At 36.9% G+C, this 26,653-nt stretch overlaps 3 protein-coding genes across 4 annotated transcripts; 1 reads left to right on the forward strand and 2 right to left on the reverse strand.

Annotated features, from left to right (window-relative positions):
* The first annotated feature begins 3,422 nt into the window (after positions 1–3,422).
* Positions 3,423–4,352, forward strand: LOC102013837 (olfactory receptor 4C46-like). Its single transcript, XM_005383940.1, has one exon. It carries the CDS (start codon positions 3,423–3,425, stop codon positions 4,350–4,352), a length of 930 nt encoding a protein of 309 aa, XP_005383997.1.
* A 5,122-nt stretch (positions 4,353–9,474) lies between these two features.
* Positions 9,475–25,259, reverse strand: LOC102014140 (olfactory receptor 4C12-like). Of its 2 annotated transcripts, XM_013514328.1 has the most exons (3): positions 25,180–25,259; positions 20,625–21,577; positions 9,475–9,528 (listed from the first exon to the last, which is right to left on the reverse strand). In XM_013514328.1, the coding sequence occupies exons 2-3, from the start codon at positions 21,531–21,533 to the stop codon at positions 9,508–9,510; spliced, it is 930 nt and encodes a 309-aa protein (XP_013369782.1). In that variant the 5' UTR covers positions 21,534–21,577; positions 25,180–25,259; the 3' UTR covers positions 9,475–9,507. The 2 variants fall into 2 exon arrangements, with proteins under 2 accessions (XP_013369782.1, XP_005383998.1); XM_005383941.1 differs by lacking the exon at positions 9,475–9,528 and having other exon boundaries at positions 20,468–21,577.
* LOC102013512 (olfactory receptor 4C12-like) lies at positions 9,493–25,248 on the reverse strand. Its single transcript, XM_005383939.2, has 3 exons — positions 25,180–25,248; positions 19,582–19,647; positions 9,493–10,481 (listed from the first exon to the last, which is right to left on the reverse strand). The coding sequence occupies exon 3, from the start codon at positions 10,435–10,437 to the stop codon at positions 9,508–9,510; it is 930 nt and encodes a 309-aa protein (XP_005383996.1). The 5' UTR covers positions 10,438–10,481; positions 19,582–19,647; positions 25,180–25,248; the 3' UTR covers positions 9,493–9,507.
* Positions 25,260–26,653: the final 1,394 nt, after the last annotated feature.

Here is a 26,653-nt window from a genome sequence, read left to right on the forward strand (position 1 = left end):
GGATCTTGCCATACATAATGACATGGGAGGACCTGGAGGACACTATGCCAAGTGAAATAAGCTGGACACAAAGACATAAACTCCATATTCTCACTTATATGTGGATTCTAAAAGAGTCAAATTCATAGAAACAGAAAGGAAAGTGGTGATTACTGGAGGAGGGATTCAGTTATAAGAGTAACAAATTCCATACATCTATGGTACATCATCAGTGATGGTGTATGTATAAATTTGTAAAAATCATTACACAAGATGTGCACTTATCAAATCACCACATTGTATACTTTGGATATATACAATCTTTATCATAAAAATATTTTAAAATAAAATCATAATTATAAATTAAGTAAATAACATGACTACTATAAATTTTATACTCTTACTTTTTTGTATCTTAAGCACACAATAGTGGGTTTCCTGAAAAAGTTTAATAAGAAAGCAAGTTTTTTCTATAATATCAGTCAACACACAAACTGCAACATGGATGAACCACTAAATTTATCACAGCCAACATGCTATTAATGTAGCAGAGCCAACATGTTATTAAGCTTTCTTAACAATAAAGATTCAGTTAGAGAAAGGCTTAGGTTCCAAGTGTAAGGAATATAACTCCCCACTCAAGAGTAGGCTATTTTCAAAACATGTCTCTCCAGAATACCTCCATTTAAGACAAACTCTATTATTTTCATTATTTTTTTTTTTTTTATTATTTTCAAAAGAGATAATTAATTCCTGGGAGAGAAAGCAGCAGAAAAAGCACAAGGTCCATGAACCTTGATAGCAATTGCTTTACATATCCATGAACTGCAAAGGAAAATATGCTGGTTGTCCTTTGCATATCCAATGTTAATCCTGGAGACAATGACCCATTTACACCTGTGTCCCCCACACTTTCTACTTTTTGGGCTGTGGGTCCAGAGCTCTGTATAGGAGTTAATTCTTCATCATTTTTCAAATAAATCCACTCTAATACAGGACTCAAGGTTTTTGTGAGAAAACCTGAAGTTTGAGCTTTATGGAAAGATTTACAGTTGTAAGAACATTCTTTTTTCAGACAGCTTCATTTTGGTAGTATCTCAAGTATGACATACAAAAACTTTAACTTGTTTAATACATACAGACTTTCTTAACTGTTAGTTTGATATTGAACTTTCAGAACTGTTCCTTTACCAGTTGTGACATATCTTTCATGGTGAAACTAATTCCTAGAAGAAGTCAACTTGTGTTGGGATTGTTTCTGAATGGTCCCAGATGTCACTAGGATCATCTAACTACTAAGACAACTAAGGTAAGTTTTTTATAATGTTGATACTAATAAGAGATCGTTATTTTTCATATGTAGTAATCATCAGAGTTCAACACTCCAAATGTAGTGAAGGTACCTTACACCAATCTGCAACAGACTGAATATTATTAACCTCATTTAGCAGGTGAAAAATTTGAAGCTCATTGAGATTAAGTGGTTTTTAAGACTCAACTCTGTTGATACTAGACACTGTGCTCTTACCATGAAATAGCTCTATAATAATATTAAGCATAAGCATTATGAAATCTAAATATGCTCTCTACAAATATAAATATGACTATTACGAAGCAGAAATCACCAGCTCTTTATTCCAAGTACAAACAAAGAACCCTTTCTGGGATCAGCTGCTGTGGATAACAAAGGTTCCTGTGACATACTTCAGAGTACTACTGGACATCATTATTCCAGAGCTTATTACATGGTTGGATATTTCTCTGTTAATTATTACTCTGCCACCTGTTCTCCCTAGCTCTTAGGAATATACTTGCTCCTAAAGGTACATGAAAATGTGAGTCCACACTACTGTGGTGGAGGTTTTCATATATGTTCCCTCTCAATTCTTATAAAAATTTGTAAGGTGATTATTACTATCCTTACATTAAAATGAAGAAATAAGGTTGTAAGGTGCTATGAAATGTACCCTGGCTAAGAAAACTTTCAAGTAGAAAATAAATAATTGTTGCTGATTCTAAATTTAATATTTTTTAACACTATGGTAGTTATTTTAAACAATTTTCCGAAAAATTGGGGGGCCCATGATTTAGAGGGAGCTTGAAGTGGGAAGACCTGGGGTTGTAGGAGAGACAAAGGTCAAAATATTTTAATAAATGCAATGCTACATTTTTATTATTATTTGAAAATTCAAAGACAACATTTGTGTGTTGTGTGTGTGTACACGTGCTTATGGAATTCCTCCATTCAAATTTTCTGCTAATGAAGTAGTAATTATAATTTTAATGGTCATATCAAAAGGAGATTATTAGCTAAATGTTTTTATTATAATATAACAATATAGAGCCTGGGATCAGAATTTGGGACGAAAAATTGTCACAAATAATCTGCTCTAATCTTGGCTGACTTTCATTAGCTGCTTGGTAACAGACATATTATTTAATTTCTCTATTTTTTATTAAGTATAATATGATAATAATGTGTGTGTTTGTAGTGAGGGTTAAATCAGCAAATGTCAGAAAAAAACATTTAGAACGTACTGCTGTTCAGTAAGCTTTTGTCTTCTATTAACATTTTCACAATAGCTATTGATTTCACAAAGTTACTATGGGTAATTATTGTAAGTATTTTATGTTACTGCTGTTATTGACATCTGTCTCTGAGTTTGTTGCCTTATCTGCAAGTTGTATGAATTGAAAATCAACCACAGAGTTTATTATAAATGTTAAATGGAATCCTATGTGCAAAGCACTTATTACACTGCCTTTCCCATAGCAGTTAATTACTAGAGGCCATATATTATCAGGTACTATAAAGTTAATTGGAGCTAAGCAATAAGCAGTATAAATTATTTTACATTCCATCCTCAATGCTCAGTTACCCCTCTTATCAACTATGGGTTAAAGTTATTCTCACTGGTGTTTCTTTCTCTGAATCTCAACCCATTTCTCCAAGATAAACAAAGACTTTTAAAAGAGGAATATCCAAAGATTCCCACTTCCTCACATTCCTCTTCATCATGCTGCTCATATTCCCAGGGGCCTGCTGACATTCCCATCTTCTAAAGAATAAAGAGCGAATTCCCTAGCTTTGCTTCTGTGGCCTTTATGTGCATCCTAAATCTCCCTTTTGTAGTTTAACTGTTAATAGGGGCTGAATCTACCACCACAAACCAATGCAGATGATTAAATGCACACAGACGATTTCCAGCCTTATACTTTTATAGAAGTTCTTCACAATATTCCCTTAACAGAGGCTTCATCTGTTAAACAAAAGGATAATCTTCAAGGATCAAGAACATTTATTTCCATCTCAAGAAAACCTTCTAAGAATTCACAGCTCTATATAATCCAACCATTTATTACTTGTCATAATGATGAAGTATAATAAATTCAAGATCTTAATAAGTTTCTTTTTTAGGTAATGTAATTAGCAGGGGAAGTACATGGAGGATAAGAATAATGTGACAGAGTTTGTTCTACTGGGGCTTACAGAGAATCCAAGGATGCAGAAAATTGTATTTGCTGTATTTTTAGCCATCTACATCATCTCCATGGTAGGAAACGTGCTCATTGTGGTCACCATCACTGCCAGCCCATTGTTGGGGTCACCCATGTACTTTTTCTTGGCCCATCTCTCCTTCATTGATACCTGCTACTCTTCTGTAAATACCCCTAAACTGATTGTAGATTCACTCCACGAAAAGAAGACCATCCTGTTCAACGGTTGCATGACCCAGGTTTTTGGGGAACATTTCTTCGGAGGTGCTGAGGGTATCCTGCTGACTGTGATGGCCTATGACCGCTATGTGGCCATCTGCAAGCCCCTGCACTACACGACCATCATGAACCGGAGACTGTGCAGCCTGCTAATGGGAGTGTCGTGGGTGGGAGGCTTTCTGCACGGAACCATACAGATCCTCTTCATCTTCCGCTTGCCCTTCTGTGGCCCGAATGTCATAGATCACTTTATGTGTGATCTGAACCCCTTGCTCAGCCTGGCCTGCACCGATACCCACACGCTGGGACTATTTGTTGCTGCCAACAGTGGCTTCATCTGTCTGTTGAACTTCCTCCTGCTGTTGGTCTCTTACGTGGTCATCCTGCGCTCCCTAAAGGGCCACAGTGTGGAGGGGAGGAGCAAAGCTCTCTCCACCTGTGCCTCTCATATCACAGTGGTCGTCTTATACTTTGTCCCCTGCATCTTTGTGTACATGAGGCCGGCAGCTACTTTACCCATTGATAAGGCAGTTACTGTGTTCTACACCATGATAACTCCCATGTTAAATCCCTTAATCTATACTTTAAGAAATGCTCAGATGAAAAACGCCATTAGGAAGCTGTGTAGTCGTAACGCTATTTCAGATGACAGGTAAGTGTTACTGAAGCTCCGTAGTAATTCAGCTCCAGCAAGTCAGAAGGACATGACAGATGAAGTCACCAAGAAGCAGAAAATGTCAGTCGGGGTAATTTACAGATTGGCCATTGAAAGAAGTAGAAATGATGTAAGAAAAAAGAGAAATCCTAGCCCAGGACTATTCTGCATATATGGGAAATTCTACCAAATTAAGGCTTAATTTTTTATGTGAAAATAAAACAAAATTTCATAACAAAATAATAAGAGAATAAGAGTAGTTAATACATTTTATTTTCAAAGTAGAATGTAAGACATAGACAAAAATGATTCCTTCTTACAAAAAAAAGGAATAATAACACTAAACTTTCTTTAATGCACTAAGAGAAAATAGTAGTACAAATTAAATAAATTAACATATATTAAAATAACTTTGAAACAGAGGGTAATTTAGATAATTATTTGAACTTCTCCTTACTTCTAATTTGTCAATCATATATATGATATATATCATAGCTATCATATCATATTCATCATATTATATTTTACATATAAAAATCTCATATAAGAGAAATTTTACTAATATTTCAATGTATGTATTCAAAGGTTTTATTCTAATAAAAAATAATAAAATGCATTGGTGTTGAGCAGTAATCTATAATACTCCAAAGAGGTAGGCATTGCTATTGTCTCCATTTTATAGATCAGGAAACTGAAATAAAGGGAAAGTTATCAAAACAGATATATTGATGAGCCAGTATCTAAAACATTATTGATTTGCCATGCCATATAGTTAACTGTTATGATATTCTGCCATATGATACTATTGTATGAATGATAATATAAAAGGTCAGATAACTATACTACTTACTGTTTGAAACCAGCATCTATATTGGGCAGGCAGTATATAGTACTTCATTTTGTATTACTAAAATATAGTAATTTTTCTTTGATACTGCCACTTGTTTTTATTTATCATAACTAATGGTCATCTGTTGCCTACAACATTGTGATATCTAACTAGCTTAAGGCTGCAGAGGCAATGGGTCATCTAACCACCAATGAGTAAATGATAAAGTGCATACCATTGTTTTTAATTTCCTTACAAACCTCAGAACCATTATTATTTCCCATGTTACCTCTGTTATTCCAATAACATCAGAAAGAGTGATGACTCAAAAGAACTTTGCATGGCAGACAGAAATTTCTATTTATTATAAAATTATATGTCTTAAAGTAATTTCCTACTAGAAAAATAGTTACCTCAAAGTAGCACATTGTCTAGTGCTCAACAAATATTGGCTGAATAGATAAACTAATAAGATAAATGAATTCAACAAAATTTAGAGTAAAAAAAAAAAAAATAGCCCTGAAGAGTAGGGAACTCTTTCCTACCTTCACCTTATTCAGACTTTACAGAGAATTCTAGGTAGACCTCTAGGGGAACTACAATTTGTTTTATCCCTTGTTTTACAATTTGGCTTCACTCCATAAATTGCAACAGATTCTCAGCATATGACAAAATAGTATAACCTGAACTTCTCTTTGGTCCCTCCAAGCTATTATTATCAGATGATTGTGAGCTATTTAAATTATTTCCTCACAGGGGCTGGGGATTTAGCTCAGCGGCAAAGCGCCTGCCTGGCAAGCACAAGGTCGTGAGTTTGGTTCCTGGTACCGGAGAAAAACCAAAAAAAATAAAAAATAAAAAATAAATTATTTCCTCACTAATCAGTCTACCTTTGGCAATATTCTATTATAAAAAAGTTGTCTGTAAAAATATGTGACTTCATCTACACATAAAGCCATTTTGGGGAGTAAATGCATCAATCATTTATTTTATCTTCTGCTTATTGAGCAACAAATACTTTAACTCCAAGGACTTTATCAGGTACACTGACATTTGCAAGGTTTCTGTCAAGAAAAAATCCACTTGTAGTCATATAAAGGTCTGCCTGTATGAGACAAAAAAGCTTATGCTTATGATCCAGTCTTATTTGTCTACGTTTTCCTCTTGCAGCTTTGCAGTTTTAGGTCACTTAAAACTGTTATTCAAAGTTAATTTTTGTGTACAGTGTAAAACAAAAATCCAGTTTAATTATTCTGTTTGTGCATGTCTAGTTTTTTCAGTACCATTTTCTGAAGAGACTATCCTCTCTTCATTGTGAATACTTGGTACCTTTGTCAAGACTCAAGTGACCATATATTTAGTTTATTTCTGGATTTTGAATCTGATTGCATTGTTTTTATGCTAGTACTATGCAGCTTGGATTACTATAGTTTTGTAATATGTTTTGAAAGCAAGATCATATTCTTACAGCTTTATTATTTTTGCTCAAGATTGCTTTGGCTTATTGGGGTCTTTTATGGTTCTATATAAATTTTAGGATTATTTTTCTATTAGGGTGAAAAATTACATTAGAGTTTTAATAGGAATTGCTTGAATCTGTGATTGTATTCTATAGTAAGGATATTTTAACAATATCAACCCTTTTAAACCACAAATTGGGGATACCTTTTACTTATTTGTGTACTGTTACATTTATTTCATATTTTGTCAATATTATCTCAATAAAGATAACATCAAAGCGCAATTTATATGATGTAATCATTATATTTACATTGTTTTTTATGTAAATACATGAACTGTTGTGACAAATAGCTTCATATACCCAAACTCATCATGAAAAGCTGAGGATAATTTTGCTTGTCTGTGACAGTTCACGGCAATGACTAACGCTAAGTATGGAAACTTATGACCTGAAGGTGGATGCATGGTGGTTTGAGGAATACAGGCATACAATGGGGAGGAGAAGGTGAATCTCCCTGGTAAAATAATAGTTCTTCATGTTTGTCCATGAAATTCAAACTTGTCATGTAAAATATTACATGGGGACAAAAGTACATGAACAAGGCTGGGGATGTAGCTCAGACCTCACAAGCCCAAGGTCCTGAGTTCAATTCCAGGCACCAAAAAAAAAAGGTAGATGAACATAAAGTATGAAGTTCAGAAAGCATGAAGATTATCATTATTAAGGTCATTTACCTAATGATAACATCTGCTACCACTTGGGCATGTTCAGTGAAGAACACTTGTGCTTCCATGAAGTTTGACAGACATCCCCAGCTTCATCACATCCTTTTGGTACAAACTGTCTGGACATCTGTATTAATTTCTGCGTAGCTCTAGAATGAGTTGGATGACACTCTAGAGTGGTACCCACCAACTTCTCCAAGCTCCATTATCTACCCATGGCTCTGAAATTTCTAGTATATCTGGCATTAAGGTATCAGTACTGTTGACTTACTGTATAGTCTCACCTTTTCACAAGATAGAAGTTCTATTCACCTTTGGCCTCTCATGCTCTTTTATATTTCACCTCAGCTTTACCTTCTGGTTCGTGTCTAACTCCTAGAGCTTGAGCAACTTATTTTATAAAGGAGCAGAGATGAGGTCCTTCACACTTGGGAGAGTGCTTCACTTAAGGAGCCTCAAATTCAGTGAAAACTTTACCTGACAAGAATATATAAGTCTGGGGGCTGGGGATTTAGCTCAGTGGCAAAAGCGCCTGCCTGGCAAGCACAAGGTCGTGAGTTCGGTTCCTGGTACCGGAGAAAAACAAAAAAAAAAAAAAAAAAAAGAATATATAAGTCTGTTCCACAAAACTACTCCCAAGTAATTGTTCATCTTCTATGTATCTTCAGCAAAAAGGTGAAAATACCAGCATACAGCAAGCAATGAAATTACTACAAATTACATTATATAGAATCTTTCAAAAAATGGGCTTTTCTTCATCTTTTGGCTTTACAGTATAAAAAAATTAGCCTAAAACTAAATACTATCAACAAATACAACTTTTACTTAGAACTGTGTAATAATATGGAACTGTGTAAGGATAGTGGGTAGCATGTAGGATAACGAGGCATGTCTCAGGTTACACCACAATCCTACTACAAATGTAAAATGTGAGTGACTCATACTACACTGAGCTTGATTTTCCTGGAAAATGTGCTGTAAAAAGTTAAGATAAAATGTGTGTATCAATTATCAATTCACAGCTTCTCCATGCCAAGTACATAGTTCACTGTCTGGTCCTTATTAATGAAAGTGAGTCAGGTCAGCATTTCTCCTCTGCACTGGATCTGTCATGATGTTCATCTTTGTCACTAGAGCACAGTCAATGGGGCCTCTCTTCCTGATTTGAATGTTTCTGTTTTCACCTTCACTGACTGTGTGGTTTCCACCATAATGTGTGTGTTTGGAGGAACATGACAAGATACCCAACGGTGCCCATTTTCTTTGAGTTTCTCTGACACCTTTGTGGACAGTTTCTCCCTGAATTTCAGTGACATTTCGGTAGACAGAGCCCAATGGGTGCCACCAGCGCCCCATCCATCAGTACCCCACCTCTGCCAGTGTGCACTGTGTGTGCCATTTTCTTTGTCACCCTTGATCCAGCTGCACTGCAGCCCATCTGCCAATGAAAGCCACAGCCCCTTGTTCAGTGAGGTCATCCTACCATCCTAGCATCCTACCATCACCCAAAGCTGTGAGGTTCCCAGTTTACACATCTTTCAACCCCAGAGCATTCTCTACATCATTATCTCTAATAATCTGAAATAATGAACCATAATTAAACACCTTCAAACATTCCCTGTTCACATCAGGAAAGTTGTGTGATCCTGATTGGACTCTGACTGGTACAATGCCAGTCTTACAGACATTAGAAAAACACTATCACTTCTTGCTTTTCACCCAATACTTGATGAAAAATATGCAAGAAAAAATGTATGTTGCAGCCAGAGTCAAAAGTAAAAGAATATCACTGAGCTTGTTATTTTCAATCATTAGTAGGAAAAACTTCTCAATATTATACAATAAGACTGTTATAATATCAATATAATATCCTAAGTTCATACTTTTTAGCTTCTGCATATGTTGTAAATTTTTACTTTATCAATATTTATTGATTAAGAAGCAATACATTGTGAAGACAAGAGTATGAGATGAGTGTATTATTTGCCTTTTTATCAGTGTTAGTCTATAGTCCGGGGCTTAATTTGCAAACTGAAAGATTTGCCTAACTCCTTCCTGCAAATGATGTCTTTGTCTATAGCTCAGGAAAGTTGACTAGATTCCATCTATCTCATCTTCTTTTAATGTTCAAAGATCCCAATCATCTATTCACTGAAGTCACCTTTCTGCTCCAGAGCTTCCACATTGCACTCTTTACCTCAGCGTTTCTCAGGGTGTAGATTAAAGGGTTTAACATAGGTGCCACCACGGTATAAAAGACAGCCACTGCTTTGTCAACTGGCAAAGTGGTCACTGGGCGCAGATACACAAATACGCAGGGCACAAAGAATATAACAACAACTGTAACGTGAGACACACAGGTGGAGAGGGCTTTGCGCCTCCCCTCCAAGCTATAGTTCTTCAGGGAGCGCAAGATGACCACATAGGACACCATCAAGAGGAGGAAGTTCAACAGGCAGATGAGCCCGCTGTTGGCAGCAACAAACACACCAAGGGTGTGCGTGTCCGTGCAGACAAGTTGCAACAGAGGGTACAAGTCGCACATAAAGTGGTCTATGACGTTGGGGCCACAGAAGGGCAGCCACACGGTAAAGAGGATCTGAATAGTTGCATGCAGAAATCCTCCAGTCCACGCCACCCCCACAAGGAGAACGCAGAGCTTGCGGCTCATGACGGTCATGTAGTGCAGAGGTTTGCAGATGGCCACATAGCGGTCGTAGGCCATCACCGTCAGCAGGATGATCTCGGCAGCACCAAAAATGTGTTCTGCGTACACCTGAGCCATACAGCCGTTAAAGGAGATGACTTTCTTCTCATGCAGGGAGTCCACAATCAGCTTCGGAGCTGAAGAAGAAGAATAAACTGTGTCTATCAAGGAAAGGTGGCTCAGGAAGAAATACATGGGCGAGCTCAGAGCCTGGCTGCTGACAGTGGTGACCACGATGAGCAGGTTTCCGGAAAGCGTGATCATGTACAGAACCAGAAAGACCACAAACACTGCTCTCTGCATCCCAGGGTTCTGTGTGAGACCAATTAAAATGAACTCGGTCACGTTCCTGCGATTCTCCATGCACTCAGTGTGGGTGGTAAGAATTCCAGATACAAATGTTTAAGCTTCAGAGAAAGAAAGAGAAAAGAACCACAGAAAGTCAGATAATCCAAAACTCTGCCTTTTCATTGCCCTAGCACTTCATGGGTTATTCTTTTCCTTCCCAAATCTCTTTATAAGTGGAAAGCTCAAAACTTCTCGACTTTCTTAGTTTTTTATTTTGATTTCAAAAATACCCTCATAAGACATAAGACATCCAAAAAAATGGATTTTACTTCCTAGGATCAAAGGACTAAATGAAAAATTTCATTGGCACATCCGTATGATGGAATAACCATTAGAAGTAATAATTCTGGACAATAATAAGACTTTGTGAACTAAAACCATGGCATCATCTCCATAATCCACTGGTAATTACGTATCTATATGAGAGGTGTAAATTTACTGACAATGGTTATAGAATTAGTCTTTAAAGACTATAGGCATTGTATGTATATTTCAATAATAAAATTCCAAATCAGAGTCTTCATAATTTTCCATAAGATTTGTTCCACCTACATTACAGCACATGTCCAGTATTTCCCTTTTCGTCACACTCTCACCAAGTAGGTACAACTAGAGGATATTGTGTTAAGTGGCCTAAGCCACAGATATTTGCCACACGTTCTTCTCTCGCAAATATGGAAGCTTAAAAACATCAATCTGAACATGTAGAATGGTGACTGCTAGGTGCAGGAACAAGGGAGGAGGTACAAAAAGTGAGGTTGGGTAACAGTTTGTAAAATAGAGATACAAAATTTTCTGATGTTCCCCAGAACAGTGAGATGACTATACTTCACAGCAAGCAATTATCCATTTTATAAGCATTGAGACTAGAGAAGCTCAAAGGCTCCAAACGAAGAAAGGAAAAGAAAATGCTATTACTCTGAATGAGTCAGTGCCTACTACATGCATGTGTTGAACTATCACCTGGTAACCCATTAATATCTACAGTTATTACATATCAATTAAAAATAAAAGGAAAATATGCCAGTACTAGATAGCCATTAAAATCACATGCATAGAGATTTTACTAGTAAATTTATTAATATATGTAGGGCAATTACACCAGGACATAATATTAAGGGTGATATTTCCTTTTTTATTATTAATGTTTTCTGAATTTCTCTAGTTTGCCTGGCAAATTTTATGACCAAAAAATATACAATTTCCACAGGTTTTTTGGAGGCCTAAAATTAAAACTGATTTTTTTTAATTAGGTAGAATATGCAAGACAATAGACATGAGAAATTTTACATTACCTACCATTGGGAGCCCAGGAAATATGATCTGAATATAATTAAAGTAGTGCTGTAATGTGCTCAGGATATTGCTGTTAACAATTCACCAAATGAACATAGGATGAGGTTCTGCACTGGCACCAGATGGTCAGCAAAGAACAAGGCAGCAGGTGGCACTGCCGTGACTGTTCTACACACCATCCTAACTGTCACCTTAAGTCTACCAGCTAAACACAACTGATCTTGGGCTTTAAAATGCATTAGTCATTGAAATATCTAGGAATCAATCTAACAAAAGAAGTAAAAGATCTCTGCAATAAAAACTACAGTACTCTGAAAAAAGAGATCGAAGATTTCAGTAAATGGGAAAATATTCCTTGCTCATGGATTGGAAGAACCAACATTGTGAAAATGGCCATACTTCCAAAACTGCTGTACAGATTCAATGCAATTCCCATTCAACTACCATTAGCATACCTCACAGATCTTGAGAACACATGCCTTACATACATCTGGAACCAGAGGAGACCCAGAATAGCAAAAGCAATCCTGGGCAACAAGGACAAGTCAGGTGGAATCACAATCCCTGACCTGAAATTATACTATAAAGCTACGGTCATAAAATCAACCTGGTACTGGCTAAAAAACAGGCCTGAGGATCAATGGAACAGACTGGAAGAAACAGCCACAACCAAAAATACACTCAACCACCTAATCTTTGATAAAGGGGCGAAACAAACTCACTGGAAGAACGATAGCCTCTTTAATAAATGGTGCTGGAAAAACCGGATTGCCACCTGCCAAAGACTGAAAATAGACCCAAGCCTATCACCATGCACCAAACTCAAGTCAAAATGGTTCACAAATCTCAATATTAAAACAGAAACACTAAATCTATTGGAAGAGAAGGTAGGTAAAAACCTCGAAGACATAGGGGTAGGCAGAGAGTTCATGAATAAAAACCAAATTGCAAGTGAAACACTTGAAAGAATCAACAACTGGGATCTCATCCTACTGAAAAGTTTCTGCACATCTAAAGAAATCACCAGCAAAGTAAAAAGAAAACCCACAAACTTGAAAAAAATTTTAGCTGACTGTCCCTCAGACAGAGGGCTTCTATCTAGAACATATAAAGAATTAAAAAATATCAGCACCCCCACATTCAAAGACCCAATCCAAAACTGGGCAGCTGAGATGAATACACACTTCTCAGATAAGGAAATACAAATGGCAAACAAATACACGAGAAAATGTTCAACATCATTAGTCATTCAAGAAATGCAAATTAAAACAACATTGAGATTCCACTTTATCCCAGTAAGAATGGCTAGCATTAAGAAATCAACCAATAACAAATGCTGGTGAGGCTGTGGAGAAAGAGGAACCCTTCTCCACTGCTGGTGGGAATGCAGACTGGTGAAACCACTGTGGAAATCAGTTTGGAGATTCTTCAGAAAACTAGGACTTGAGGTCCCATTCAACCCAGCTATTCCCCTTCTGGGTATTTTCCCAGAAGATCTAAAAATATCATATCACAGTGATATACGTGCACCTGTGTTCATAGCAGCACAATTTGTAATTGCTATATTGTGGAAGCAACCCAAATGTCCATCCACCAAGGATTGGATAAGAAAATTGTGGTCCTTTTATATAATAGAATATTACTCAGCTATAAAGAAAGATAAACTCAAGGCTTTTATAGGTAAATGGTCACAACTAGAGACCACACTCATAAGTGAAATAAATCAGACCTGCATGTGCAGGCACCACATTGTCTCACTAGTGTAAAACCTGAAAGAGTTAATATAAACTCGGAGGTATGATAGACATTGTGAAATGATAGAAAAACGCTCAAGAGTAAAGGGCAACTGGGATGTGGGAAAAGAGAAGGGAAATAATGAGAAAGTTTGTATGTATGTATATACAGAATAGTTAGCATAGTTGTTCTACTGTCTTCTGTTTCTTTGCTGAAAGAAACTGTTAATGAGTCCTTGATTGATCAATATTGCATGCCTCCATCTATTTTCATGAGAAACCAATTTGAAGATATCAGTATGTAATACAACAAGCATTGTTAATTTCCTACCACTTTGTTTGTAGCTCTGTATTGTCTGTACTGTTCTTTTGCTATTTTGCAAAAGGTTGTCTGTCTGTGAATGTTTTCCTCCTTTTATTCTTAAAATAAAGAAAAACTAATGTATATGCACAGTCATTTAGTGAAATCTGAATATTCAGCCAGAATCCATTTCATACGTCTATTTTGATTTACTTAATGAGTACATGTATTGTTCAATTAAACATCAAAATAGTATTGAAAAGTAAATTTTGCCAGTATTAATTCTCACATTTTCTTGGACCTCATCTTCCTTTTATTCGTTGTAGTATGTTCCCAAAATACAAATGTCATGAAAAGTAACATGGACTGTCCCTGTTACACGTGGGACACTTGTGTGATGCTGAAGGGCTTGGAAGCAAAACCTCTTCCAGGTGATCCCACCAGAGCTTCACTGAGTAACTGGTCTCAGAGCTCTCAGCCGGGTCATGTCCTCCCTTCCTGACAACCCCGCATATCAGAGAACCCTTCCGGGGACAAGAACCCCTGAGAATAAAACCGAGTGCACATCTAATTACCAATTCATCTCTGGAGGAGATGGCTCTTAGGAGAACCAACCATGGACTGACATGTTTCTATAACTTCCTGAAGGTCTGTGCCAATGACTCTATTTTATGATCAATACCAGTCAGAAAGTCTCAAACTTCACTCACTCATCTTATTTCAGTGTTAGCTCCATCTCCTACAAACTTTGAAGTTATCTGAATATATTTAAAGAGCAGATCTTCTATAATTTTTACCTTCCTTCCTTTCTCATATACTACACAAACACAAAAATGCAAAGAACTCTGCCTTTTGCTAAACTTGATGAAACTGATGTCAACTGACAGGGGCAAGTACAAAATCAGCTTCACTCTTGTTTTTTAATTCTAAAACTAAAAATGTACCTATTAGTACTCAAATCCCCAAAACTCATATTTTGGTAGCAAAAAATGAAAACACTAGTTCTCTATATAAGAGCCCTAACACTGACAGTCAAGACTCTAAACATCTTCCCAGACAGAGAAAACTTTCTTATTTGTTTAAATTCCCCACACTGAAATATTTTCAGATAAAACTTTTAGTGTAACACAGCTTTTCCCCAACCCAGTAATATACCGAGATTCATTTTTTTATTTTAAAGAGAATTTTTAAAATAACAACAACATAGACAAAAACAAAACAACACAGAAACAATAAAAGTGATATAGGGAGAGACTCATTTTATAAACCACATACTTATGTATAATAATTTTCATTGAGTGCATGGCATACACTCACCATTATCCTAAATAGTTTATATGTACATTATATGCACATTTTACCTAACCCTCATAAAAATGCTAGAGGTTGATATACTCTTATTTGTACTTGAAATAAATGTAAGCTGTAATTTGGAGGTAAATTACTTACTCAGAGTCATGATGATCAAAAAATAGAGGATCCTGTATTCAAATCCAGGCTGTCTGCCTCTAGCCCATTCGGCACATACTCAGAACACCCCCAGTACAGATCTAGTTTAGTTCTGGGGATTCGAAGTGCCAGTGAATAGGTAGACTAGTGCCTAGAGCCACCACCTGTGACCCTAGGAGCTCCCAGGCAGACTTTATGGCAAGCTAGGAAATGTGATGCTGTGAGCACCCATTGGGTAGGGCTCTAGAATTGTGACACATCAGAAATCCTCAGGTATCTCCCATTTTATTAATTTATACATGCCTTAAAGATGAAGACACTGAGAACCAGACAAAGTCCAAGAAAATAACCTCACTGACTAGTGGCAGAAAACAAGATAACCCAGGTCTACCAATTACTAATAATACTAGAGGTTTTTTATGACATTATGGTTTCTTTTCTGCCACCATATTTGCCTTCCTTAGGAAGCCTTAAAATGAGGATATATAGGGAAAAATAACCCCAAGAAGACAGAGAATTAATAACTCATATTTGTCTATATCTGTCTAAAGAAAGACGGCTGAGTCTACATTGAAAGATGGAGAGATTGAGCCATCACTAGGAAAAAATTCCTTGCAGCAGAAACAAGCTCATGTCTGGTAAGAACAATATCTGAGGAAATCTGATCAACTTAGAATAACTGTCGCCCTGAGCCTGGACTTTAGTAAGACTCCCAACCACTGCAGAGGGTACACTCTCTCCTTGCAGATCTTATTTTTTCATGCATTTGCCTTTTGGGTCTGTTTTAGAGTTGAAAGATTCCTTTGTAAAACAGAATTCAAAGGTTGTTCCTCTCCCTCCTGAGCTGGCCTGTCTTGATGGAAGTGAAGTTCACACACCTCATCTCAGCTCTGCTACCAATTTGCCTTTTTTATTCTCAGTTGCATCTCCTATTTCCTCCCATCAGTACAAGCATTACAAAGTGGGATTTTGCCTCTCTTTCATGCCTGGAAATTATCAAAGTCACAGGATTATTTCAAGGACATGAATGACTTTACATAAACCAATCTCCAAACACCCTGACCACCATATCCTCTATCAAACAGTGGAGAACACGCTCAGCAACCCATCTAGGTACTGAACTCTCTCCAAGCCGAAAAGCTTAGAAATTAACATAGATTTCCATAAATTGTAAACCTTTTCCTGTGAAATTGTAAGTATGTCCATACTGACACTTTCAGAGAACAAGTATTTCTGCAAAATACCCTAAAATATATAAGAGTGAATCCTTCATCAAATATTAGAAGATTATTCTTCAATGGCTTTAGTTACAAATCCCATGTGGATTTTATATATATTTGGGTTTCTTACAGAAGAGATACCATCAATATTTAAGCTTGAATATGGAGGGATCCAGGAAGGAGGAGAGCAGCGGGGATGAAAAGAAGAAAAAGCTTTTTTATGAACGCGTATCATCTCCCTATGAGGAATGTAGTCATTATGTACTGAAAACATGAACAAATAAAAACAAATGTTTTTAAAACATGTTAAACCCCAAAATTAAATTGAATAAAAATAATGGAAAAACACCCCTTTGTGGATAGATAGAAATGAAGTAAACTAGATTTAAGCATCAGAAATTCTAGATAACTCTGGTTACCTCTTTGGTTAAGAAGAAAGCCCAGTGTATTCAGAAATATGAAGTAATCATTACCCACAGCTATTCCAGCAACATCTTCTATCGTACACGTTTCTCAAATCCTCATTAACCACACAGTGTCACAGGAAGCTGAAAATGTCAAGATGGCACCCAATTTGGCAAGCGAATTCAATAAGCAATTTGTCAGAGTTCCAGTGCCTTCGGAATTCACATCAAAAAGAAAAAGAAAGTACTACGTTGTGTGTGAAACTCGAAGTCCTTAGGTGCTAAAAAGATTACCTGATCTTCTCTGCCCCCAAAGCTAAGGTTACAGAATAAGAGACACAGATACTTTTCACAAGGAATGTCTCTTCTTATTCTACCCTGAAAATAAGAAAATACCTTGTGGAAACATGGTGTGGAGAGAAGGTGCTGGAAATTTTATTAAATGACGTATCCTTCTATCTAATTCTTTGCCCTCCCCTCATGAATTATCTCTGCTTTATAAAGAAGTTTGCCTTAGAGACACATATTGAGGAGTATTTATCTAGAAACAATGTATCTTCACCTGATTATATCTTTTCCCTGTGCTTTAATTCATTAACAGCCTACATTTCTGGTCTGGAACACTAGGTGATAAAGCACTGCTCTGGTGAGCCCTTGAGTATCCAGAGCTGGGACACAGAGGACTCTAAATGCGCTGTGATAACAGTTTCAGCTTTCATTCAGCTCTCATATCCCTGAGGACATTTCCTCACTGTCTGAGGTCATTTGGGAGGTTGAGGTACAGAGTCAATCTCTCAGCTGCACCCTAAACATACTGGAACATAGTCTGTCCATAGGAATGAAACTTGGAACCTGAAATACAGCCACACAGAGTAGTGCCTAGAGCTGGGATATAAATGGAGGCTGAAAGTCTCCTGTGGCTTCCAAATGTAGAAACCAAAACTCTGTGTTGGTTTTCGCCCCTTCCCCTTGACATTTTGTGGAATGTTAGGCATTCCATGGGCTCTTTAAGGGAGGAAGCCTCACCTAGGCAAATAGACTTCAAATTCTCTCCCTACATAGTTATCCTCAGGACACTGGAAATATGAACAAACAAATATGTTCTGACATCACACATATTATGGAAATTACTCTCTGCAGTCTGGAAAACAAGTGTTTCAATCACAGGTCATAAAAGTTGAAACATTACAAATATGGCTATGCAGGGAGCAGAGATCCAGCAAAAATAATAATAACAGCAGCTATCATTACTAGTACTAGTAATATAGTACATTACATTGCTTGCTCTCCATGTATTAAAACAACCTTTGATCCTAGAATAATAGGATTTAGTTTGTTCCAATTTTTCCAGTGGCCTCAAGGGAAAAGGTAAGGTGACTGACTTAATATCTTTGTTTCTTTTATATATAAACATTAATAGCTATACATTTTCCTTTTTTAATTTATTTTAAAAATAAAAGAAGGAAAACATTAACAAACAGATATCCATTTACAAAATAGCATAGGAACAATACAAACAATACAGAGTTACAGACAAAGTGGTAGGAAATTAACAATGGTTGTTGTGTTACATATTGATATCCTCAAAGTGGTTTCTCAGGAAAACAAATAGAGACATGCAAGATGGATCAAACAACTAATCATTGACTGTTTTTTCAGTAAAGCAATAGAAGACAGTAGCACAACTATGTTAGCTATCCTGTATATACATACATACATAATTTCCCCTTCTTTCCCTTCTCTTTTCCCACACCTCAGTTGCCCTTTACTTCTGAGCCTTTGCCTTTCGTTTCACAATGTCTATCATACCTCCTAGTTTTTATTCACTCTTTCAGGTTCTTACACTAGTGAGACAATATGTCACTTACACATGGAGGTCTGATTTATTTCACTTATGAGTGTGATCTCTAGTTGTGGCCATTCACCTATAAAAGCCTTGAGTTTATCTTTCTATATAGCTGAGTAATATTCCATTATATAAAAGTACCACAATTTTCTTATCCAGTCTTCAGTGGATGGACATTTGGGTTGCTTCCACAATTTAGCAATTACACATTGTGCTGCAATGAACATGAGTGCACATATATCGCTGTGATATGATGTTTTCAGAACCTCTGGGAAAATACCCAGAAGGGGAATATAGAACAGCTATACATTTTCACTAAGCACTATCTTAGATTGCCTCTTTCTCCCTTGCTGGTTTTTGCTTCCTGTATTTTGGGGCTCTTTTATGAGTTGTATCTATATGTGTATATGATTATTATATCTAGATTATTACAACATTATAAATTGTCCTCCTTGGTCTCTCATAACAATTTATGTCTCAAATTTTATTTGTCTAATAATAGTTGTTTTCTTACTTTTTACATGGTAGAAATTTTTTCCATACTTTTACTTTCAACTTATTTGTGTCTGTGAATCTGAGGTATTTCTCTTGCAGAAAGCATATTGGATTGTGTTTTTTGCGTTCATTCTCTAAATCTTTGCACTTTAATTGGAGTGTAATTGACATATTATAGCAACTTAGTTTGGGTTAATACACATTACCATATTACATAAGAAAATTGTCCCAATATGGCTCTATTACTATTCTATAGTTTGTGTTCTTGCTATTCAAATTACATCTTTATATGTTGTATTCTCATTAACACATATTTATAATTATTGCCTTATGCAGTTGCTTTTTAAATCAGATAAGAGGAAAACAGAGTTATAAAGTAAAATACATAAGTACTCTCCTTTACACATGCAGTTACCTCTGCCAGAGCTCTTGATATCTTCTTGTGGACTGGGTTACCATCTGGCATCAACTTCATCATAGCCTGAAAGACACACCTTAGTATGAGCACATGTGCTATTAATGAAGCCTTTACTTGTTTATTGCAGTTGGTAGTGGTGTTTTGTTTGGTTTTTGTTTTTGTTTGTGAATATCTTAGTCTCTCCTGCATTTTTGAAGAATATTTTCTTGAAGAAGAAATCCAGTCTTTTTCTTCCAGCATTTTGAATATATCACTCCAGTGCATACTAATTATCATAATTTCAGGTGAGAAATCTGTTTGTCTCAATGACTTAGCACAAAAAAAAAAAAAAAAAAAGACCAGCGAACTTTACCATTCAACAATCAACAACTACAACTTCCCAAATATTAGAATCCCAGCCTCAGGGAGGAACCTAGCCTCAAAACATATACCTTCCTTAGGTACCCAAGCAGTATCTATGCCATTGTCATTAATCCTCTGATGTTAACTAGTAACTATACATAAATATCCCCTTTCAAATCAGGAAAGTTGTGTACTCCTGCTTGGACTTGACCCATACAATATGGAACACAGGGCCACCTTTATAGACATTAGATAAACACTATTTCTTGTTCTATAGACAAATAGAACAAGAGATCTCTCTAGAATGGAGGTCAGAGTCCAAAGTAAAAGAATATCATTAAACATGTCCATATTAATCAGCAGTAGTAAGCAATAACTCAATATTACACTAACATTACTTTAATACCAATGCAATATTCTAGATTCACACTTTGGAGTTTACGGAGATGTTGCAGAAATTCGGTTCATTTATAAATATTGATTGATTAAGAAGCAGTAGCTATAATAACAAGAGTATGTGATAGGAGACAGTAATTCTAGATTACACTCCAGTGCTTAAATAGCTATCTGAAAATGCTACATAAATCCTTCTTACAGCTGATGTCTTCACCTGTAGCTCAAGAAACTCAGATGACATCACATCTATTACCTCTCTGTGTAATATTCATTGATCATGGTCAACTATTCGCTGAAGTCACCTTTCTGCTCCAGAGCTTCCACATTGCACTCTTTACCTCAGCGTTTCTCAGGGTGTAGATTAAAGGGTTTAACATAGGTGCCACCACGGTATAAAAGACAGCCACTGCTTTGTCAATTGGCAAAGTGGTCACTGGGCGCAGATACACAAATATGCAGGGCACAAAGAATATAACAACGACTGTAACGTGAGACACACAGGTGGAGAGGGCTTTGCGCCTCCCCTCCAAGCTATAGTTCTTCAGGGAGCGCAAGATGACCACATAGGACACCATCAAGAGGAGGAAGTTCAACAGGCAGATGAGCCCGCTGTTGGCAGCAACAAATACACCAAGGGTGTGCGTGTCCGTGCAGACAAGTTGCAACAGAGGGTACAAGTCGCACATAAAGTGGTCTATGACGTTGGGGCCACAGAAGGGCAGCCACACGGTAAAGAGGATCTGAATAGTTGCATGCAGAAATCCTCCAGTCCACGCCACCCCCACAAGGAGAACGCAGAGCTTGCGGCTCATGACGGTCATGTAGTGCAGAGGTTTGCAGATGGCCACATAGCGGTCGTAGGCCATCACCGTCAGCAGGATGATCTCGGCAGCACCAAAAATGTGTTCTGCGTACACCTGAGCCATACAGCCGTTAAAGGAGATGACTTTCTTCTCATGCAGGGAGTCCACAATCAGCTTCGGAGCTGAAGAAGAAGAATAAACTGTGTCTATCAAGGAAAGGTGGCTCAGGAAGAAATACATGGGCGAGCTCAGAGCCTGGCTGCTGACAGTGGTGACCACGATGAGCAGGTTTCCGGAAAGCGTGATCATGTACAGAACCAGAAAGACCACAAACACGGCTCTCTGCATCCCAGGGTTCTGTGTGAGACCAATTAAAATGAACTCGGTCACGTTCCTGCGATTCTCCATGCACTCAGTGTGGGTGGTAAGAATTCCAGATACAAATGTTTAAGCTTCAGAGAAAGAAAGAGAAAAGAACCACAGAAAGTCAAATAATCCAAAACTCTGCCTTTTCATTGCCCTAGCACTTCATGGGTTATTCTTTTCCTTCCCAAATCTCTTTATAAATGGAAATCTCAAAACTTGTCTTAATTGACCCTCTTAGTTTCCTGGCTTCAAAGTACTCTTACAAGAACTAGAATATTCAGAACAAATGGATTTCTTGTGCTAGGATCAGGGGACTATTTTTAATACTTCACTTGAACATCAGTATAGTGGTATAAAGTAGTCATTAGAAGTAATAATTTTGGATACCAATAAGATGTATATATGAAGTACTATCATTTAGAGCCATGAAATAATCTGTATAATCTAGTCATAATTTTGTAAGCACACTAAGGGTAAAATGTTAGTGATAATAGGCATGAAATTAGAGTTTGAAGATTATAGATTTTATATGTATATTTTGATAATAAAGTTCAAAACCTTCACAGAAAATTTTCCATAGGTTTTGTTCTACCTACAATAAAATACATGTAGGAAAGTTTCTTTTTCCTCATCCTTGATAACATAGGTAGAACTAGGGGACATTATGTTAAGTGAAATAATCCAGAGAGAATACCACATGCCGTTCTCTCTCGTATGTGGAAGTTCAAAAACATCAATCTGAACACATAGAATAGCAATTACCAGGGGAGCAGAGTATGAGGAGATGCATAATTCTGAAGTTCTACAGCCTGGTGGGATGACAACAGGTCACAGTAACCAATAGGTTTTGAACATCTAGAGTAGAACAGATCAAACTCTCAAAATAAGAATTGAAAGGAAAGGGAACTGCTAATTACCCTGACTAGATCAGTGCATGTTATATGCGTGTTTTGAAATACCACAGCCAGGGAAATAGCTCAGCAGCACATGGCAAGCACAAGGTCCTGGGTTCAATGCCTGGTACCAGAAAAAAATAAATAAAAGCACATTTCATACCATTAGTAGGTACAACTATTACATAACAATCAAAAATAAAATTAAAATATGCCAATTCTATACGGCCATTAAAAGCATATGTATAGGAAGTGGTTCATTAGTAAATTAGCTAACACATTTTGAGCATTTACTTCAAGATGTGAGATTAGGTGTGATCTTTTTCTGTCTTCCCTAATTGCTAGAGTTTGCACTAATAATTCTAGTATAAGAAAAATGCATAATTTCTGGTTTTTCTTGGAGGCCTAAATTGAAATCATGAATGTTCAAATTCGGTAGAATATGTTAGACAACAAATATGGGCTCTCTTACACTGGCACACGGTGGGAACTAGGGAAATATTATCTGAATATAACTAAAGTAGTGTTGTTCTAAGTGTAAGTAGTACTGAGGATATTGTTGTTAACAATTCACCAGATGAACAGAGAGTGACACTGTCATGACTGTCCCACAGAACATTCCAAACATCATTTTTAGTCTACCAGCTAAAGATGATTATTCTCTGCTTTTAACATGCTATTTGTCAATAATTTATATGGATAACTGGTTAGCCAAGTCTGAACATTCAACCAGAACCCACTTAATTCAAAATCTGTTTTCATTTACTTAATGCAGAAAGCACGTCACATAGAATTCAATTAAACTTCATAATAGTATTGAAAACTAAAATTTGTCATTATTAATTCTCACATTTACAAGGACCTCAGCTCCATTTTATTTATTGTTATGCATTCTTAAAACACAAATGTAATGAAAGGTAACATGAATTGTCCCTGTATGTATGGACATGACACATGATGAGGGAGTTAGAAAGGAAACCTATTCCAGATGATCCCACAAGTGCTTCCTTGTGTAGATTGTCTCACAGCTCCCAGCCCAGAGTCATGGCCTTACTTCCTCATATCCAGTGTGCTAGACAATCCTTTCAGGTACAAGAACCCCTGAGAATAAAATTGAGTGCACTCCTACTTGCCAATTCATCTCTAGAGGAGATGGCTCTTGGGAGAACCAACAATGGATGAATATGTTTCTATAACTTCCTAAAGATCTGTGTCAATGGTTAGATTTTCATCACTGAAACCAACAGAAAAGCCTAAACTCAGCACACTCATTTTAATTTCAACTTGTAGTTTCATTTCTTACAAACCTTGACTTTCTCTGTATACAATTAAAGAGAGTTCTCTTTTGTAATTTCTGCCTGACTCCTTTTACCACACACCACACAAACAAAAACACACAAACAACTCAGCTTTATATTAAATTGGGTGAAGTTGGTGTTAATCGGCAGGCACAAACACAAAATCAGTGTGATTTTCTGTCCAGTCAAAAGACCAAGAATGTACCCATCAGAACACAAATCCTCTGAGAGTTGTATTTTTGCAGCAAAAAGAACCCTGATCCTCCATAAAAGGGTCCTCGTATTTTAACTGAGAGGCAAGAATCTAAACAAACATTCCCAAACTTACTCCCAAAAACCTTTCTGACTTCTTTAAATTTCACATACTTAAGCGCTTTCAAAGGAAACTTTGCCTGTAGCTCTCCTTTCCCCATTCCTAATAACAGGTACAGATTTATTTTTCCCATCACTTGCTTCTTATAAAAGAATTATTATGTAGTGTACGGTACCTGCTTAGCTTATAATAAATGGTTTATAGGTGCTATTTCATCTAATCCTCACAACGATGCTATAAGGTTGGTACAATTTTATTTGTATTTTAAAGAAAAGTAAATTATGGTTAGGAGAAAGAAATAACTTGCCCAAAGTCATAAGGATGATAAAAAATAGAGGAAGTTGTATTCAAACCCAGGTTATCTGTCTCCAGCTCATCAGCACACACTCAGAACCTTCCCCGTATAGATCCTGTTTAGTTTTAGAGATCAACAGTGCTGGTGCGTAGAGAAGTGGACTAATGCCTAAAGCCACAGCCTGTGACCCCAAGGGATCCATGGCAGATTTTTTTGACACCCTATGAAATGTAGAGTCTGACACAAATGTAAGCTTCCATCAGACAAGTCTGTAGAACTGTGATGCTTTAGAATTCCTCAGATACCTTTCATTTTATTATTTCATATATGATTCAGTGATGAAGAACCTGAAGACCAGACAAAGAAAGTCCAAAGAAATAACCTCAGTGACTGGGGCAGAGGACAATAGAACCCAGGTCTTGTAACACCTACCACTGTGAGGTTTATCCCACCACAATAGTCATCTTTCATAGGAAGCCTTAAAATGAGTATGTTTAAGGAAAGATAACCCCAAGAATACAGCCAATATTTACATTTATCAATATCTGCCTGGATGGCGTGAAAAAGAATGCTGAGGCTGAATGGAAAGCTGCAGAAATGGAGCCATCGTTGAGACCAAATTCATTGCAGCAGAAACAAGCTCATACCTGGCAAGAACAATATCTGAGGAAGTCTGATAAACTAAAAATAAACTGTCACCTGAGCCTGGACTTTAGCAAGACCCCCAACCACTGCAGAGGGTACACTCCCTCCTTGCAGATCTTATACTGTAATGCATTTACTTCTTAGGTCTCAGTCTTACAGTTGCAAGATTCCTTTTTAAAACAGAATTTGAATGTTTCTCTCCCTCCCGAGCTGACCTGTCTTAATGGCAGTGACGTTCACATACCTCATCTCAGCTCTGCTGCCAATTAGACTTTGTATTCTCAGTTGCATCTGATACTTCCTCCCACCAGTACAAGGCGAGATTTTTGCCTCTTTTTCATCCCTGTAAATTATCAAAGTCAGAGGATTATTTAGAGGACATGAGTGACTGTACACAAACCACCTCCAACCACCCAAACCACTGTGGAGGAAACGCTCTGCAACCTGTCTAGGTATCCCACTCTCTCCAAGCTGAAAAGCCTAGAAATTAACTCCGAACACCATAAACTTTATGCCTTTTGCTAAGAAACTGTAAATACATTTATACTGACACTTTAGGAGAATAAATATTTCTGTAAAATATTCTAAAATATCTAAATGTAATCACTGATCAAGTGTCAGAAATTAATGCTCCAATGATCTTAATTCCAAACCCTTGGGAAAAACATGGAAATGAAACTGGATTAAAAATCAGAACTTCTAGATAACTTATTGTGGTTGCCTCTTTAGCTGAAGATAATGTTTGAAGGAATTCATGTCAGAAAAAGCAAACAGAAAAAGAAAGTACTATATTAGATTTCAATCTCAAAGTCCTTAGACACTAAAAACAGTCTTCTGGTCTCCCACACCTAAATCTACAGCTACAGAACAAGAGACACAAATATTTCTGTCATTAAATACCCCTTTTTATCTGCCCTGAAAATAAGCAAACAGCTTCTTCAGGAATCATGGTATGTAACTGAGACCTTTATTAGAAGAAATATGCTTCTGTCTAAGGCTTTGCTCTCCCAGGAATTAATTACTTCTGTTTTTTTGTAAATATTACTTTAGAAACACATATTGAGGAGTATTTATCTAGAAACAATGTGTCTTCACCTGATTAAATCTTTTCCCTATTCTTTAATCCATTAACAGCCTACATTTCTGGTCTGGAATATTACGTGATGAAGCACTGCCGTAGTAAGCCCTTGAGTATCCGGAGCTGGGACACGGAGGGCTCTAAACGCTGTGTGATAACAGTTTGGGCTTTCACTCAGCTTGCATATCCCTGAGGACATTTCCTCACTGGCTGAGGTCATGTGGAAGGCTGAGGTACAGAGTCAGTCTCTCAACTGCACCCTAAACATACTAGAACATAGTCTGTCCATAGGAATGAAACTTACAACCTGACATACAGGTTCCAAGATATTACACAAAGTAATATCTAGAGCTGGGAGAAAAATGGAGGCTAAGGTTCTATGTCAAGTTTTCCAGGGTAGGAATCAAAACTCTGTTGATTTTCAGCCTTCACATTGGCCTGTTTTTTTTTTAAATTTTAGAGATTCAATCATCTATTCAATGGAAGAAGCCTTACCTAGGAGGAAGATTTCAAATTCTCTTCATATATAAATATCATCAGGCCAGGGATGACATGAACAACCAAATATGTTCTGACATCTTGCAAACGCACATTATGGCAATTACTCTGCAGCTCAAAAGACAGGACGTTGTTTAAATCA

The sequence above is a fragment of the Chinchilla lanigera genome, unplaced genomic scaffold (genome assembly GCF_000276665.1).
Source record: "Chinchilla lanigera isolate Chin_1 unplaced genomic scaffold, ChiLan1.0 scaffold00021, whole genome shotgun sequence".
NCBI classification, from domain to species: domain Eukaryota; kingdom Metazoa; phylum Chordata; class Mammalia; order Rodentia; family Chinchillidae; genus Chinchilla; species Chinchilla lanigera.

What these genes read in the sequence shown, in the direction of transcription:
- LOC102013837 (XM_005383940.1), top strand. Translation starts at nt 3,423, where the DNA reads ATGGAGGATAAGAATAATGTGACAGAGTTTGTTCTACTGGGGCTTACA.
- LOC102014140 (XM_013514328.1), bottom strand. Translation starts at nt 21,533, where the DNA reads ATGGAGAATCGCAGGAACGTGACCGAGTTCATTTTAATTGGTCTCACA. An exon ending in GGAAGCTCTGGAGCAGAAAG is followed by an intron (nt 9,529 to 20,624) that starts GTGACTTCAGCG and finishes TGGAGCAGAAAG; the next exon opens with GTGACTTCAGTGAATAGATG.
- LOC102013512 (XM_005383939.2), bottom strand. Translation starts at nt 10,437, where the DNA reads ATGGAGAATCGCAGGAACGTGACCGAGTTCATTTTAATTGGTCTCACA.